Source organism: Chiroxiphia lanceolata, chromosome 9, assembly GCF_009829145.1.
Source record: "Chiroxiphia lanceolata isolate bChiLan1 chromosome 9, bChiLan1.pri, whole genome shotgun sequence".
Lineage (NCBI taxonomy): Eukaryota > Metazoa > Chordata > Aves > Passeriformes > Pipridae > Chiroxiphia > Chiroxiphia lanceolata.
The window spans coordinates 15,122,185-15,136,765 of NC_045645.1; the positions used below are offsets into that span (position 1 = coordinate 15,122,185).

A 14,581-nucleotide genomic window follows, 5' to 3' on the forward strand; every position below is an offset into this window, starting at 1 on the left:
GCTTTTAATTTTAATTACCTTTTGACAGCACTATGCATGTTTAATAAGTATCAGATTGTAGAATTCCAGGAGAAATAACAAAATTGCACCTCTGCTTTATCTGCTGCTATATAGAAATGAGAATTAACCTGGATATGGATGTGAGGTAAATGGTTCTTATTTTGCTGGCTCACTTATTTGTAAAGAGAAGACCTAATAAACAGGTCTGGACTGATAGGTTAGCAAAGTGTATAGAGTTATGATGACAGCTTATGTTTTACTATTTTCTTAGATAGGATAAAGTGATAAATTACATTTACATGTTATTATTTTTTCCCTGTTCTAAAAATACATAATATTTGAAAATTACTTCTCCCATGCTTAGTGTGCAACTGAAATATCTTAGATCAGTGTTTAAAATAGAAATCTAAACTATTTTATATATCCGTATGAGGTTCACAGTCTTGGTTAGCTTAAACTTGCAGTGCTTTGTTGGAATAATCTATTCACCTGCTATATTCACAGTGTTGTAATTTGCTTTTGTCTTTTATCTATACATTTAAGCAACTAAACACCTCTCAGCCTGAAGAGAATAACATTATGGTAAATGTCTCTTACGTGCTCAACTTGCTGCATGTAAAATGGCTAAAGGTTTGTTGGCCTCCTGTGTTCATTCATTTCCCTGTCAAATGTTTCCTCTTGCTATCCAGCTTGTTTTGGGTCTTGTTTAGTTGTTTTCCATTTTAAAGTGGATTGGTACAGTGCACTAGATGCACTTAAATCAGTACAGCATTGGGTGTTGTTTTTATCAGATTACTTCTGATAATCTGAAATATTCAGTATATTATTTTCTAATTTCTATGAAAGTAAACTTAAGATACAAAGGTGATTTTTCACTTCTGAAATTATTTTCACCCATTGGAGGGAAAGGAATGATTTAATTTTCCTATCTTTTTAATGTGAGTACAAGTGGATTATGTGAAATAGACAGAAATATGTAGAAATTACTCCTTTCAAGCAATGTGTTACAAATAACTGCAACTGAATAATGGTCACAGAAATTAATGGCTTAACTTAGAGTACAATATATCCTAAACTTGTCGAGAGGACTCATTAGTGCAGCTGATTTTAGTACCATAATTGTGAAAGCAGAAAAGAAAGGTGTTAATTATGTACAGCATAGACTGTGCTGTCCAGCCTGTCCTGGTTTGGGTCTTGGATCTGCACAGCATATTGGGTCTCATCTCCCATTAGTATTCCAGATATCTCAGTTGTGATCAGATAAAAGAGCAAATAAAATTGTTTGTTACAATTTGCTTGTGCAACCTCTATACACATTTCTTCCTACCAAACTCCTGATTGTGTCGTCATCTTAAAACTGCAGAAGATGAAGGTTAAAGGAAAACCACATTGCAAGAGGGAATTGGTAGAGCAAGCTGAAGTAATTAACTTTCAGAGTAAATCCTTTGCAGTTCTATGGTATTACTGTACAGCTTGCTACTACTTTATTACTCAGTTTGAGATACCTCTGTAGCATTTTTAATTAAATTTAGGTTTCAATAAAAGTGCTTGTGAAATAGAAAACTGGTAATGAAATTAGCAAGAGAAAGCATTTATCTGTTTCAGTGTAAAAATGAGAATAGCTTTCCATAGTTTTCCATTATTATAACACAAAAATGTAACTTAAATTCATCCTAAAGTAATTTAGTTTGTCTGATTCATGTAATTTTCTAAGTAGTTATGTCTTATGTTGTAATAGCTTGTTTTAAATAGATTCTTGTGATATGTAACTTCTACAAGTCATGCTCTCTTCAGTATCTAACTTATTTCACAGATGTAGTGCTATCCATACTCATTGTAGCTTCATTGTATATGAAGGACTTTGGGCGACTGATTTATAGCACTCCTTAAAGCCCTGTGAAGTTCTGAGGAAAGGAAAGTAGTTAAAAGCCAAAATATGGTTACATGCTGTAATAAAGTACAACCAATATCTAAGTTTGTATGTTTTTATTTTTTCCCCCCACTCTTAATGCTGACTAGATATGGGCTGAGGAAGTGACAAAAGTAAGTAAACAATTTAAAAATTGCAGAATTCTGAAGCCATAAGTTGTGCTAGTCTGCTTTAATAAAGGATATCACATATTGTTGATTTCAGTCTAGTGCTGGCAGCCTGGTGCATTACATCAGAATCCACTGTTCCCTTCAGGGTCTTTCAGGTTTCAGTGGCAAAACAATGCCTGGGGCTTGTTTTATATGAAGCTGTTTCTGGCTGTCACTTAGTACCAGTACTATATGATTCTCATGACAAGACACAGCAGAAAAAGAACTACAGGACCTGTCCCTCAAAATTTACTGGTATAATATCCTATTAAAAATGATCTGTTAAGAATGAGCTTATTCGAAAATTTTGAAAAGGTTTAGGTCTAGTAATGGAAACTGTCACAAAGACACTGATCTTCAGCTTTCCCCCAGAACATGGAACACTCCACCTTTCTCCCCAGTGTCACTAGACCTTCAGCAACTGAAGCTGGGGGTAGGCACATCTGAAAACTCCACCTGCGCTGAAATCTCATTCATAAGCTTAGCATTAGCCTTGAGATGGGGGTTGTAGCCTTCTGTTTTCATCCTTTGCACAGGGACAAACTCAGTGGATCTAATGGCATGTTTGTCAAAGCTGCTCTGGTGTCATGGGAAGGCCTGTTCTTAGGCCCACTGGCTCTGACAAACCAGTATTGGGAACAATTTGCAAGAGGGTGTGCTAACAGTGAAGAAGAGATTCCTTAGTGGAGTTTTGTAGAGGAGGGGTAATTAAAATTAGGTCAATAGGAGGGCAGCAAGGTCCCTGAAGTATGGTTTCTAGAGGGGGACTAGCTGGGTAGCTGTGGGAGGTGTAAGGAATTGCCATTAGAAGCTGGATGTGCAGCTTTGAAATTTTGGGAGTTGTGAGAGAAAATAAATGAAGACTTTTTCTATTCCAACTTCTTGTGAGTTATGGTGCAAACAGGGGAGTATGAGTGTGAGTTCAAGGGGAAGGAGGCATTTAGAAATTGAACTGTAAAAGATTTAATAGGAAAATTCTAAGATTCTTTCCTCAACAAACTTAGAAAACCTAATTAGTTTGTAACTTGATACAAACACTGCTATCTCAGTTTCCAGTAAGAAGCACACAGTTCTCTCTAGTTGCTTCCTCACTGTTTAATTAATGCATAAGCCTTCCCAGCTGCAGTGACTTCAGATGGAAAAACATTTCTTGGGTAACTGCATCGTTCTTCTGTGCTCTTTTCTGAGATTCCACGTGACTTTTTCTATTGATTAACATTAGCTGAATGCAAGAACAGAATGTTTGGAAGCACATAAAATTATTTTGAAACCAGTGTTTTATTGGTATCACCTCATTAAGTTTCATGAAAATATATTTCCTCTGTTTTGTTGCAAATAGTAACTGCTGCATCTTGGACTTAATGCAGATTTTAGCCCTTGAGTTTGTTTTTAGAAGGAAGGCACTAAATGCATATGAACATTGAAGCATGGTATTCCAGATTCCAGGCTGAGGACATTCTATCTTGGAACAATGAATCTTAGATATTAGAATACATATTATGTATTTGTGTGTTTAGCGTCCTTTTCTCTTTGCCTCCAAAGAAGTACTCTGAAGTAACTTTGCCTTGTACTAGGCTGAAGTTGTTTAAAACTACTGTAACATTGACAAGTTATTTAAAAATTGCTGAGAAGGATATGTAACAAGGAATAAATTTGAATTGTTGAAATATGAGACTTATATTCAGTAATTTTAGTAGAACTTTAATTGAAGTTAGAACATTTGATGTAGTTCAGATTTATTTATTTTCAAAGACTCTTCAGAAATAGTTGTAGTAATTTGGTGGCTAGAATAAGACATTAAATTATTAGATATCCTGATAAAACTTAATATCAAAGATTTATGTACAGCTGATTGCTGTGCAGTTGCCTGGCAAAAATAATGAGATTTACCCTAAATTATTTCATCAGAGACCTGTTAACGTATAGAAAAAAATGACATTATTTATGGCTGCCACTGGTATGCTGACAGAACCCCTGGTGCAGACTGTTATGCCAGTGAATGCTTGGTCTGTTATGGGAGAGGTGGAGTAATACTGCTGGCAGAAAAATGCCTTTCTTTTGCATATATAGTAGGTGTCTGATAATAAAGGTGCTTGTTGTGTATACAGGGCCTCAACATTTTTGAACCCATAATGCAATTACTCTTTTTGCCTAGTAAAGGTCTGCAAAGAAAAAGCACATTTCGAACACCTAAGCTTGTGCTGAATGCATTTGTATGAGCAGTTCTGAATAAAATGGGACTGTTGCCGTGGCAAGGTGTAGCAGAGAGCGCAGTACAAATACCTAATGTGTGTTCTTCCTTTTAGTCTGAACAGGAAGTACGGATTACTCAGAGTGAATTTGACCGTCAAGCAGAGATAACCAGACTTCTGCTGGAAGGAATCAGCAGCACACATGTGAGTACCCAAAAGGGGGAAAGTCAACGTCAGGGCACTTTCTAAAAATAGCTACAGTAAACTGCTTGGCAACTTTGGGCTGTGATATTTCACTTCAGTGCATTAAACCATGAAACTGTGGGGTTTTTTTATTTTTTTGAATTCTAATTTAGCATCTACTGAATTGAACTTTAGTTTCCCATTAACCTTCAGAATGCAGGAGCTTTCATTTTCATCCTTTATGTTCAGCTTCCCATTCGTCAGATCAATTGAGTGTTGAAATGACAAAAACGTGCTCAGATACTTTAATTTTTGTGGAATTTTATCCTGGTTACCTGGTGAATCCAGGCACTATGCCTATCTGGTGTTAATCCCTAAGTGCCAGTATTGGCATTAGCACCTAGGTGGCTACTCTTTATAATGCAGCATGGTACTCTTATAGACTAAAAACCTGAATTCTTTGCTGTGTTACAGGCACATCATCTCCGCTGTCTGAATGACTTTGTTGAAGCTCAGATGACCTATTATGCACAATGTTACCAATATATGTTGGATCTCCAGAAACAGCTTGGAAGGTAGTAACACTGTATAAAGCACTTAGAAAAAATTGGTTTTTTTTTCCTGAAGTTATGAATAGTAGGAAAACTTACACTGATATAACAGTGGTGAACATACAGGCATGCTGGACTGAAAGGAAATATATCTGTTCTCAGGTAATGGATATGTAATTACCTAAGTGCAAGTACTTCCCTAAGCATACACGCAGCACTAATGCCTTTTGAGGGTTGATTTACTGACATTTTGTGTATCTTGTAATTGAGGAAGGTGAGTCCTTGGTAACCTCATTTAATGGCACAAAAAGCAATTTCTAGAGATTTATTTGTAATCATTCAGTTGTCTTATGCTTCATGCTACTGAACTGCTGTGCAACGTGGGAAAAGTTTTTATACTGCCTATGAATTCTTGTTGCCTCTTTATTTGCTACGGGGCACTGATTTTCAGTGAAACCCTGTTCTCCATTGTGAGTTGCCAGCACAGATATTGTATCTGGGGAGAAATGTAGTTCACAATATCCATAATCCAGAGCACTCACAGGGGAATGAGCAAATTGGTCTAGTTTGACTGTTTCATGAGTTTAGCATTTTTAAAGTAAGAGAAGAACCTGATGTTAGTTTGTGCTTATAATCCTTTCTGTGTGATTGGTGGGGATGTAGAGAGATCTACATACTTGCTTTTCATAAAGTTTCCCTATTCTAATTCTTCACAAATCAGCCTTTCTTAGGGTTATACAGATCATGTTATTTAGGTGAGTGTATGCATTGAAGGATTGTCTGCACTTAGAAGTTTACTGTAGTGTTTGTTCTAAATAACTGTCTCTAAGGTATTGCTGTTTATGTTTTCCATGACAAGGAAGTAAAAACAAAAGTGTTCTTGAGTCTTATCCTTTTCCTGAGTTGCAACTTCCTGTGGCATTTGATTTCCTTTCCTCAGTTTGTTTGAATGTGTATTTTAAAGACTTTTTTTTAGCCTTGAAAAAGACTTTAAACTACTAAGCTGTAGTTTAAAGTTTTTAAAACTTTAATCTTAAAAAAAGCTACATTTTTAAAGTTACATTCCATGGAAAGAAGTATTAAACTATAAAATGTGGCAACACACAAAAACAAGTTGTAGAATTGAAAGCTTAAAAATAAAGATATACTGTATTAAGAAAAAGCAACTCTTAAATTAGAAATTAAGTGAAATATATTTACACAACTATTTTGAGATGACATTTTTAAAATGTGTGCTCTTATCCTAGTGTATTTACTAAGCAGAAAGCCTTAAACATAATATCCTTATTCTAAGAAAGAACATATTCCTATTTAAAATCTGCTTTAGTATAGCTTGTCCCAGAACAGCTGTCTTTGTTTAAAATTTGTGTAAGCTGCTATCAGGTATAAAAAAAGTGTATCTGAAGAAAATACTGCCTTTAGAAAAACAGAAGACTATGTCTTTTTGTGGCTGTGATCTGATTAGTATTTTTAATAAAATTAGTATGACTGCTAGAAGACCAAAAGCATGGAAGCTTTGCAAAATTCTAAATGCCTCAAACAGTCAAATGAAATTTCTCTGCCTATGTGGATTAAAATAGTTATGATATTAAATCTTGGGTGTGTCTTTCCTTCCTTGTGCAAGGGAGTGCCACTAAACTGTAACAGAGAGCACTGGGACAGGGTCTCAAGTTGTGCTCCTTGCTTTGGGAGAGTTTCTCCATTTGTAGGTATGTGGTGTGTAGCAGTTGCATTAAATAAGCAGATGAACAGGGTTTGTGTACTGTGCTCCCTTCCCTGTGTTGTGTGTAGGCAGATGCAGTACCAAATAAACAGCTTAGGCAGCTCAGCTACATTTTGGTTATATTTGCCAGTGCTCTGGTGGTTGCCACATAGTGCTGAGTTACACGTGTTCTTTTCACACATCTAAGAATGATATTGTGCAATATTCTCATATGAAAGCTGAGAACTGTGAAGGGCTTAGCTTTGTTTTGAGGTGGTTGATGGACCAAAGGTGTTCAGCCTCTCAGCAACGTAGTTTGTTACTTGAAACAGAAACCTCGTTTTCAGAGTCGATGCATATTATGTTTTCCCTGGGTCAGGATCTAGGGCATGAACCCTGTCCCAGTTCACACTGAGACTATTCAAGATCCGAAGGTGAGCACTGATGGTAGTCTCCAGAGCCAGCTATAGGGAAGGTGGGGAGAAAACTTGTGCTCAGTTCTCTTTATGTAAATAGAAATGTTTCTATGGATGTTTCTCTTCGAGATGGCACCAGCTGCTTACCTCTGTACTGCCTCTCCCTCCTGTGGGACTGCATTGATTCTTTAAATCAAATCTCTTTTTTTTTAGTTTCTCAGAATGAACTAAACAAATCTGTTTCAAATATTCTGATACTTTGACTGCTTTTTTTCTTTCTGATAACTGCTTTTGCTCTGAAGTTTCTCAGCTTCCCTGACAGACAAACCTAACCTTTGGCATAATTATTTTTTCAGATTACCCATTACTAGTCCCCTGCTCTACAAGCTGTGAAACTTGTGTTACTCAAGCATTCAAAAAAAAAAAAATTCCAGACAACCTCTGTATAGCTGAAGCTTTCCAGTAACATGCCTACATATGGTTTTGCAAAGAGTGAGACTTAATGCTTTGCTGATTGACAGAGTGGTTATAAAGTTTTGGTTTTCTCTTCCACTGACTGTGCAAACCAGTGACCCTTTGAACTGAGTAGAATGACTTACAATTACTGTGTTAACAGAGAACAGGTTTAGCAGTATATTAAGCAGTCATTTAGCTATATTGAGAAACAGCTGATTGTCATTTAAAATTAAATCCCTTTGTTTGAATGCCAGCTAATCAAGTAATAAATACATCATGAAGTACAGCTGAGTTATACTTACAAAAATGTGGGGTCTAGTTTTGCCTCCCCTTGTTCTGCTTATTTGGTTTGTCAGGGTACCTGGTGAACTAGTTTGAAAAATTAATGTAGCAAATGAAAAAAATATAAATTTGTGGAGTTGAAGTCTCTTTTGGTGAGTTGAACCAGGTCTTTATGATCAAGTGAGGTCAAGGTAAGCCAGACAGGGAAGTGGTACTTCCTCCTCTGCACAGTAGTAAACTGCTAACTAAACTCAGAATGGTCTCCTGAAGTCTTCCCAATTTTTATATGCAATTCAGTCTGACTGTAAAGGGGCTAGTGCTGTCCTTCATGATACGCTGCTCTTTCCCTTTGCTCACATACAAATAATTGCATGACTGCAAGGTGAACATGTTTAAAAAGATGTTCTGATGAAAAGTTAGCAATCTTCTTGATTTTTGGTTAGATCCAATTGAATCAAAAGCAACAGATCTGACTCTAATGACAGAGAATGAACATTTGTGCTAAAATGAGATAGAGGAGTGGGGCCACCCTGTTTGGTGGCAGTGTGCATTTACCAGGTTAGGTATAGGGTGAATCTGTAACCGTGTGTGCAGGACTGCTGCAGCTGTTACAGATTTGAGCTGCCTTGCCAAAGATTAGTCACTTTATTGATGGGTTTAGTTTTCACCTGCATCAGCTCCCTAAACCAGCTCCTCTTATGAGCAAATGAGCACCAGTAATGCTGCAGATGTGGTTATGGGAATGTACTGCTCCAGATTTATATGGCTAAAGTTGCTACTGAACTGCATCTTCAGAAATAACCTAACTGGGGAGCATAGGTGGGAAGTGATGAGACTTTCTGGCAGGTTCATATGCATGATATGGATAGGTCTCCATTATATCAAAAGAGTAGGCAAAAAAAAGGGGGGGATGTAATATGTCCATGTCCAAGCATCTATGTAGGACTCATAAGAGAAGTTACATGTGGGAATTAAGTGGGCAAAAGAAAGGAAGAAAATGCAGCTACAGTTCCATGTCATCATGACTCAGTCTAACTCCTAGTAGCTGACCTTTTTTCAGTGCATTGGCTCTGCCAACTTCAAAACCTTCATTGACCTACTCTTCAGGTAGAATCAGATGACTGTTACAACAAAGACAGCAGAGGGACAAGAAATTGCTGTATCAGCTGCTAAATAAATAAGTTTAGTCTGCTGTGGAACTGCATCCCAGGATGTAGGGCAGAGTGACATGAGACAATCTCAGAGTTCTTCATTACCTCCTAGGCTGTTCCATTCTTCCTACCCCACTGCCCTGAAATCTCTTGCTGCTTTGCTCTCCTTTCTGCTCTTTCCACTTTTCAGCCGTGTTATTCTGTCCTGTCACTTGTATCCACTCTGGCACTTATCACAGTTTTTTGTGATTCAACTCATTAACTAAGTAGAAGATTATACACATTTTTCCCCCTTTTTTTTTTCTGTCAGGTTAATGAGTTTAATTGACTTCATGGAAGGGTCTGGCAAGTACTACAGCTGGCACTGAGCAAGTAGCAGCCTGACCTAGAAAGGAGGAGCTTAACTTGATATAAGTTCATCTTTAGTGTAACGAATATTTTTGTTTTACAGCATGCAGTTAGCTGAATCAATGAACTGATTTACATTACAAAAATAGTTGTGTGGTTTTTCTTGCTTTCAGAGAGAGGCTGTGCTTTTAACTTGCATTATATTTCCCTGATCCCTGGTTCGTCAGCACAATCTTTTGTGTAACCATGTAATTGAGGAATGAGCAGGAGGGGGTGGAGGCTACTTTTACTGGCAGAGCTGTCAAAAGAAATGTTTATTAAAATACAGTCTGAATTAAGTTTGACCAACAGTGCTTTGTTGGTTTTGCCCTTTTTTTTAAGAGGCAAATATCAAGTTTTTTTAAGGTTGCAGTATTTATTTTAAATTATACTGGTTTGATTTATACTGCAGATCAGGAACAAATATCTTTATTTAGGTTATACAAATATCAGTACTATTCCATTACTGCTGTCCACTTACGTTTATTGCCAGAATGCTAATTTAGGCATAGAGGCACGTGTAACGCCCTGTGTAAAACAGATTCACTCAGAACTCTTTTTGTTTTGTTTTCTCTCACAGCTTTCCATCTACTTTCCTCTCTAACAACAATCAGTCCTCCACAACTCCTGTGCAGAGTCTTTCTACTCCCTCAGTCTTGGCCTCAGCCTCTGCTTCATTGCCTTCAGTAAGCAACTCAGTTGTTACTTCAGGCATCAGTGAACTGAAGTCGTCAAGTGGCAGCAGGAAAGCAAGAGTTCTCTATGATTATGATGCTGCAAACAGCAGTGAATTGTCGCTACTTGCAGATGAGGTAAGAGTTTTCTATGTGCCTTGATCATTGGAAAGTAAAATAGGAATGCTTATGAGTAGCCAGTTCAGACGTGCTACATCAAAAAATTTGTGGAGTTGATTTTTTAAAGTTAAACTTCAGCAGTACTCTTGGAACATTGTCCTGTACCTATATATGCTAATATTCCATAGTGAGAGTTAACATTAGTTACACCAGGTTAGCTTGCAAGAACATTTGCTAGACAATCAGGATGCTGTTCTGCTGTCTGCTTGTCACCACACCTTTAACACTGTTATCAATATGATTAGACTTTCAAATGTTAAATATTGTAATTTGGGAAGAATATGAAAATACAACTACTTCTTGTTTTAATGGTGGAGGTTGTGTTATGTTTATTCCTGTTCCAATTCAATTGCACTCTTAAGTCAGAGAGTCTATACAAAGCAGGGGGAGATAGATGGTGAAGCAGAGTGCTGGAACAGAGTTCCACCTGGTAATGTAACTGTAGCTTAGGCCTGAAGAAGAGCATCCAAAAACCAGAATTTCAGACTTTTGGGGTTTTTAAATGTGCATTACTGAAATATCTCTATTTGACTTTTTTCTTACCTAGACAGTGACTTAGATAGAAGCTGTGGCCTCAGATTTTCTGTGAAGAGGTAGCACATCAACACCATCTCTTTTTCTGTCATGCACTTGGAGATCCAATGAACTTTCTTTCAGATTGCCCGTTAAAGTTGAGGGTGATACTTAAGATTTATAGATAAAGTATAATAGAAAAGAAGCAGTAATGAATAGAATTTCATCAGAAAAATGGGGCTTTAAAATATGCTACTTTGCCTGTTCTTTTCCATGGACCAGTGAAATAATTTTTATGAGCATTAGATTATGTTCTATGGATGCTTATATTAAATGCTCTGCTTAACTTAGTTAATCTCAATTCTAAGACACTGGAAATCACATGAAGATAGACTGTAACTATTTTCCATGCAAAGAAAGTTTATAAGAATGTGTTTCTGTTTGGTTTTTTTTTTAGGTGATAACAGTGTACAGTATCCCTGGCATGGATTCAGACTGGCTGATGGGTGAAAGGGGAAATCAGAAAGGCAAAGTGCCTATTACTTATTTAGAACTGCTAAACTAAATGGTTGGCCTGAATAGAGACTGTCAATTATGGCAACACCATATTTATATACAATTAACGTTATGTAAGCAGGTTTATGTGTCTTCCATGTTATTGTCTTGAGGGACAAATACCAGCCATTAAAAACTGGCTTTTCTGCCAGCATGGTTGCATGGTCAATACTCTATTCAAACTTAATGTGTTTAAATCTTTTACTTCATGTGCCAAGAATGTTTCCTACAGATTTGTTTCTACTGAAGTTTTCACTAATACAAGCTTTTACTTTTGAGTAATCTAGATTGAAAGCAGGAGGTACTGTTTTCTACTGAAATTTTTCATTAATGGCAAAGCTTTTCTTCACATAAAATAAACTTATTGTGAACTGATGCAGGTGTAATGCACATTATTTGAATAACTAAAACCAAACGTGAAACATGAACAATATGGTTCTCTCTGAAGTTCACATGTGCTGAGGCATTCATGGCTGTCTGCTGAGTGTCTTGTGCATTTAGTCACCTTTGAAAACTTAAGGCAAGTTCCCAGTATGCTGAGATTTTAAACTGCACCTAGGTGGATTGACACGAGCCAGTGACATATATTCTGACTTGTTTTGAACCTTGCCTTGTATTTTTTTTCCCTTTAACTGCTTTCCAGAAAAGAGCCTAATTCAGTTTGATTAGTAATTATGCAGATTCTTTCAACTGCAAATCAGCCTTTATGTTAAATTAAGCGCTGCATTTTGCTGAACAAATACACACTGTCTCCCTACATTTAAGTAGTTCTATAGATGAGCATACCTTTTTTCAGATTATAGGTTGTAATGAAATTCTGCATCCCCAATTCTTATGCAACAGTTTATTGTCAGGTTCTAATTGGATTCAATTAGTGGTATGTGTTTTGCTTTGCAAGAGAATGTCCTCTCAATGCGGGAAGGAAAAAATGTTTTGAATCTAAAAATGACTTTATCAAAGGTAGTATTATTTGAAAATAAAATAACTTTTTCCTAAACATTGTACCCTTTAGTGTTTCATAAACAGCAGATTTTTAAGGTTGTAAAAAGACATCATTAGTGCGAGTAAATGAGTGCCTTTAGAAAACTAAACACTAGTTTTAAATAGTTTCTGCCATAACCGTTTGTTTTAATGCTTTCTTAGTCAGGCAAAGCTTGAAAATTAATTCCTACTGATTCTTAACAGAAATCTTGATTTGGACTTTTTGCTAACCATGAGATTTTTATAAGTTTTATGTTACTTCTGTTTTTTTCTAGAGTAGTGTATCTTGGAAGAAAATTCTCTACCATATGGAAATTTTGGCTATAGGTAAAGCATCAGTATGCAGTGTCTTAATTCAAACAAATGTGTGTGGGAAGGTGGAGGAAGGGAAGAAGTATATCTGTGAAGTCTGTGACTGTGCAAAGATATTGAACTTAGCATAAACTAACCCAAACTTAGCCCAAACTAATTAGTCTTCTGAAATGCAAGCATAATTAACCCACAAACAGCAGTGTGTTAGTACAGCTCTGCTGCTGCTGGGATTGGAGCTGACATCTCTGGCTCTCATGTACAGTATGGGAATTGTTGTGCTGGTGTATCAGTTCTTACAGTGTCACTAGCGCAGGTACCTCCATAATTGTTCAATTTATTGAACATTATGGAAGTAGAAAAAAAGGATAGAGTTAAGCTACTATATTCTAATTGTCAGAATATCCCATACCTTTAAGAAACACTGTAAGGAGAGTGTCTTTCTTGTTCCAATGCACATGGTGTAGCAGTAGATTAAAGCCAGTAGTATGAAGATTGAAAAATATGAAGTTTAATGACTGTGGGTGCTCTGCTAAAATAGAACTTGAGAGAATTGCTTACAAGTTTCTTAGGCAATGACCAGCAAGTCCATGTCCAACAGAAGCTACCAAAAGATGGCTGTGATGTTTTGAGGGAAGAAAAGCAAAATAGGAAATGCCCAAATGTAAAAGCTGAAGATATTTTGACAAAACCATGCAAGTAATTGGAGCTTATGTATATGCTTACAGTAAGTGGCTTGCATTAAGTAACCACTGAAAATGTGTAGGTGTGTTCTGGAACAAAACATTAGCTGAGTAAATGATAAGAGTGATTCAAATTAAATACTTACATATGGTAGTTGTTGCTTGATTTTTTTTTTCTTTCTGTACAATTGAGCCCTGATTTTGGCCACAGGAAGCAGCTTCATAGTTGCATTTTGCTGTATTGTTCTTAGTAGAAGAAACATACGTGGCAGTCCACCTTGAAATCTGTCCCAGGGAAAAGGGTAACATTAAAACTGGTTTAGTTCTGCTATCAATAATACATTTAGAGTTTAATCTGGGAATTAATTGTAAATTGTTACATTATGAGATTAAAAGAAATCAATTAATTTGATTATCATCACTGAATAATGGCCTCTTGGATCTCAACTCAGTTCTTTTTGGAAAATTGTGCAGGAATGACCTGAGGTGTATTCTAGGAGCCTAGGTGTGGTAATACATGGAAAATTAGTTAATTTGCCTCTATAGTGCTTCAAAATAACTAACAATTAAAAAGCTCAATATAGGCAAAAGCTATAGGCAACTTCAGTGCATCAGTGCAGAATGTGGGTTTTTGTGTATTACATCGAGGCTTTCCAGTCTCCTCCTAAAAGAATGCTTTCTACCAGGCAGCTTCATCGAAGTTCAGTCTGGGAGTTTGACAGATGTTTTTTGTCCATCCTTAATAATCGCACCAGTGCATCCAGAGACCCACTTTTAACACCAGATATCACTTTAATATCCCATGAGAATGCTTTTTACTATTGTCTCAATTAGTCATGCCACAGAATAAGCATCAGAAGTACAACATATGTAGCTACTTTTGCCAGGAAATTATGGTTGTTGTTGCTTGGTTCCAGCTACAATTTTCTGCTGTCAGCAGTCTGTCCATCTGGGTTTTTGATTTGACAACACCACAAAGACTTATAATGATGTTCCTTTTCAAGCACAGGCATTTGAGAATTCATGCTGACTCCAGCAAGTACCGATAATTAGCCAGTGCTATGAAATACAAGGTACTGTAAAGGTACCCCAGCAAAACCTGCTGGGGATGTGGGTTGCTTCATAATGGTTTTGTTTGTTCTTCAGAAGTCATTATACCTTCCAATATTAAGATACCATGCTAAAATTTAAAGTTTAATATGGCAAGAACTCTGTATAGAACATTTGTAGCATAATGCCAGTAATCACTGGAAGGTATACTTAAGACATAATATATTGAACAGAACC

The 14,581-nt window shown here is 36.6% G+C and overlaps 1 protein-coding gene across 6 annotated transcripts in view; it reads left to right on the forward strand.

The window, feature by feature from the left end:
- SH3GLB1 (SH3 domain containing GRB2 like, endophilin B1) overlaps positions 1 to 11,696 on the forward strand; it is a 29,483-nt gene extending 17,787 nt beyond the window's left edge. For 3 of the 6 annotated variants that reach the window (XM_032696995.1, XM_032696992.1, XM_032696994.1), the window contains exons 6-10: positions 2,020 to 2,043; positions 4,386 to 4,475; positions 4,929 to 5,029; positions 9,980 to 10,211; positions 11,224 to 11,696. In XM_032696995.1, the coding sequence (XP_032552886.1) occupies positions 2,020 to 2,043; positions 4,386 to 4,475; positions 4,929 to 5,029; positions 9,980 to 10,211; positions 11,224 to 11,331 (555 nt within the window). In that variant the 3' untranslated portion in view covers positions 11,332 to 11,696. Of the gene's footprint in view, positions 1 to 543; positions 631 to 2,019; positions 2,044 to 4,385; positions 4,476 to 4,928; positions 5,030 to 9,979; positions 10,212 to 11,223 lie in introns of all 6 variants that reach the window. The other 3 variants (XM_032696996.1, XM_032696997.1, XM_032696993.1) reach the window with 3 other exon arrangements.
- Positions 11,697 to 14,581: the final 2,885 nt, after the last annotated feature.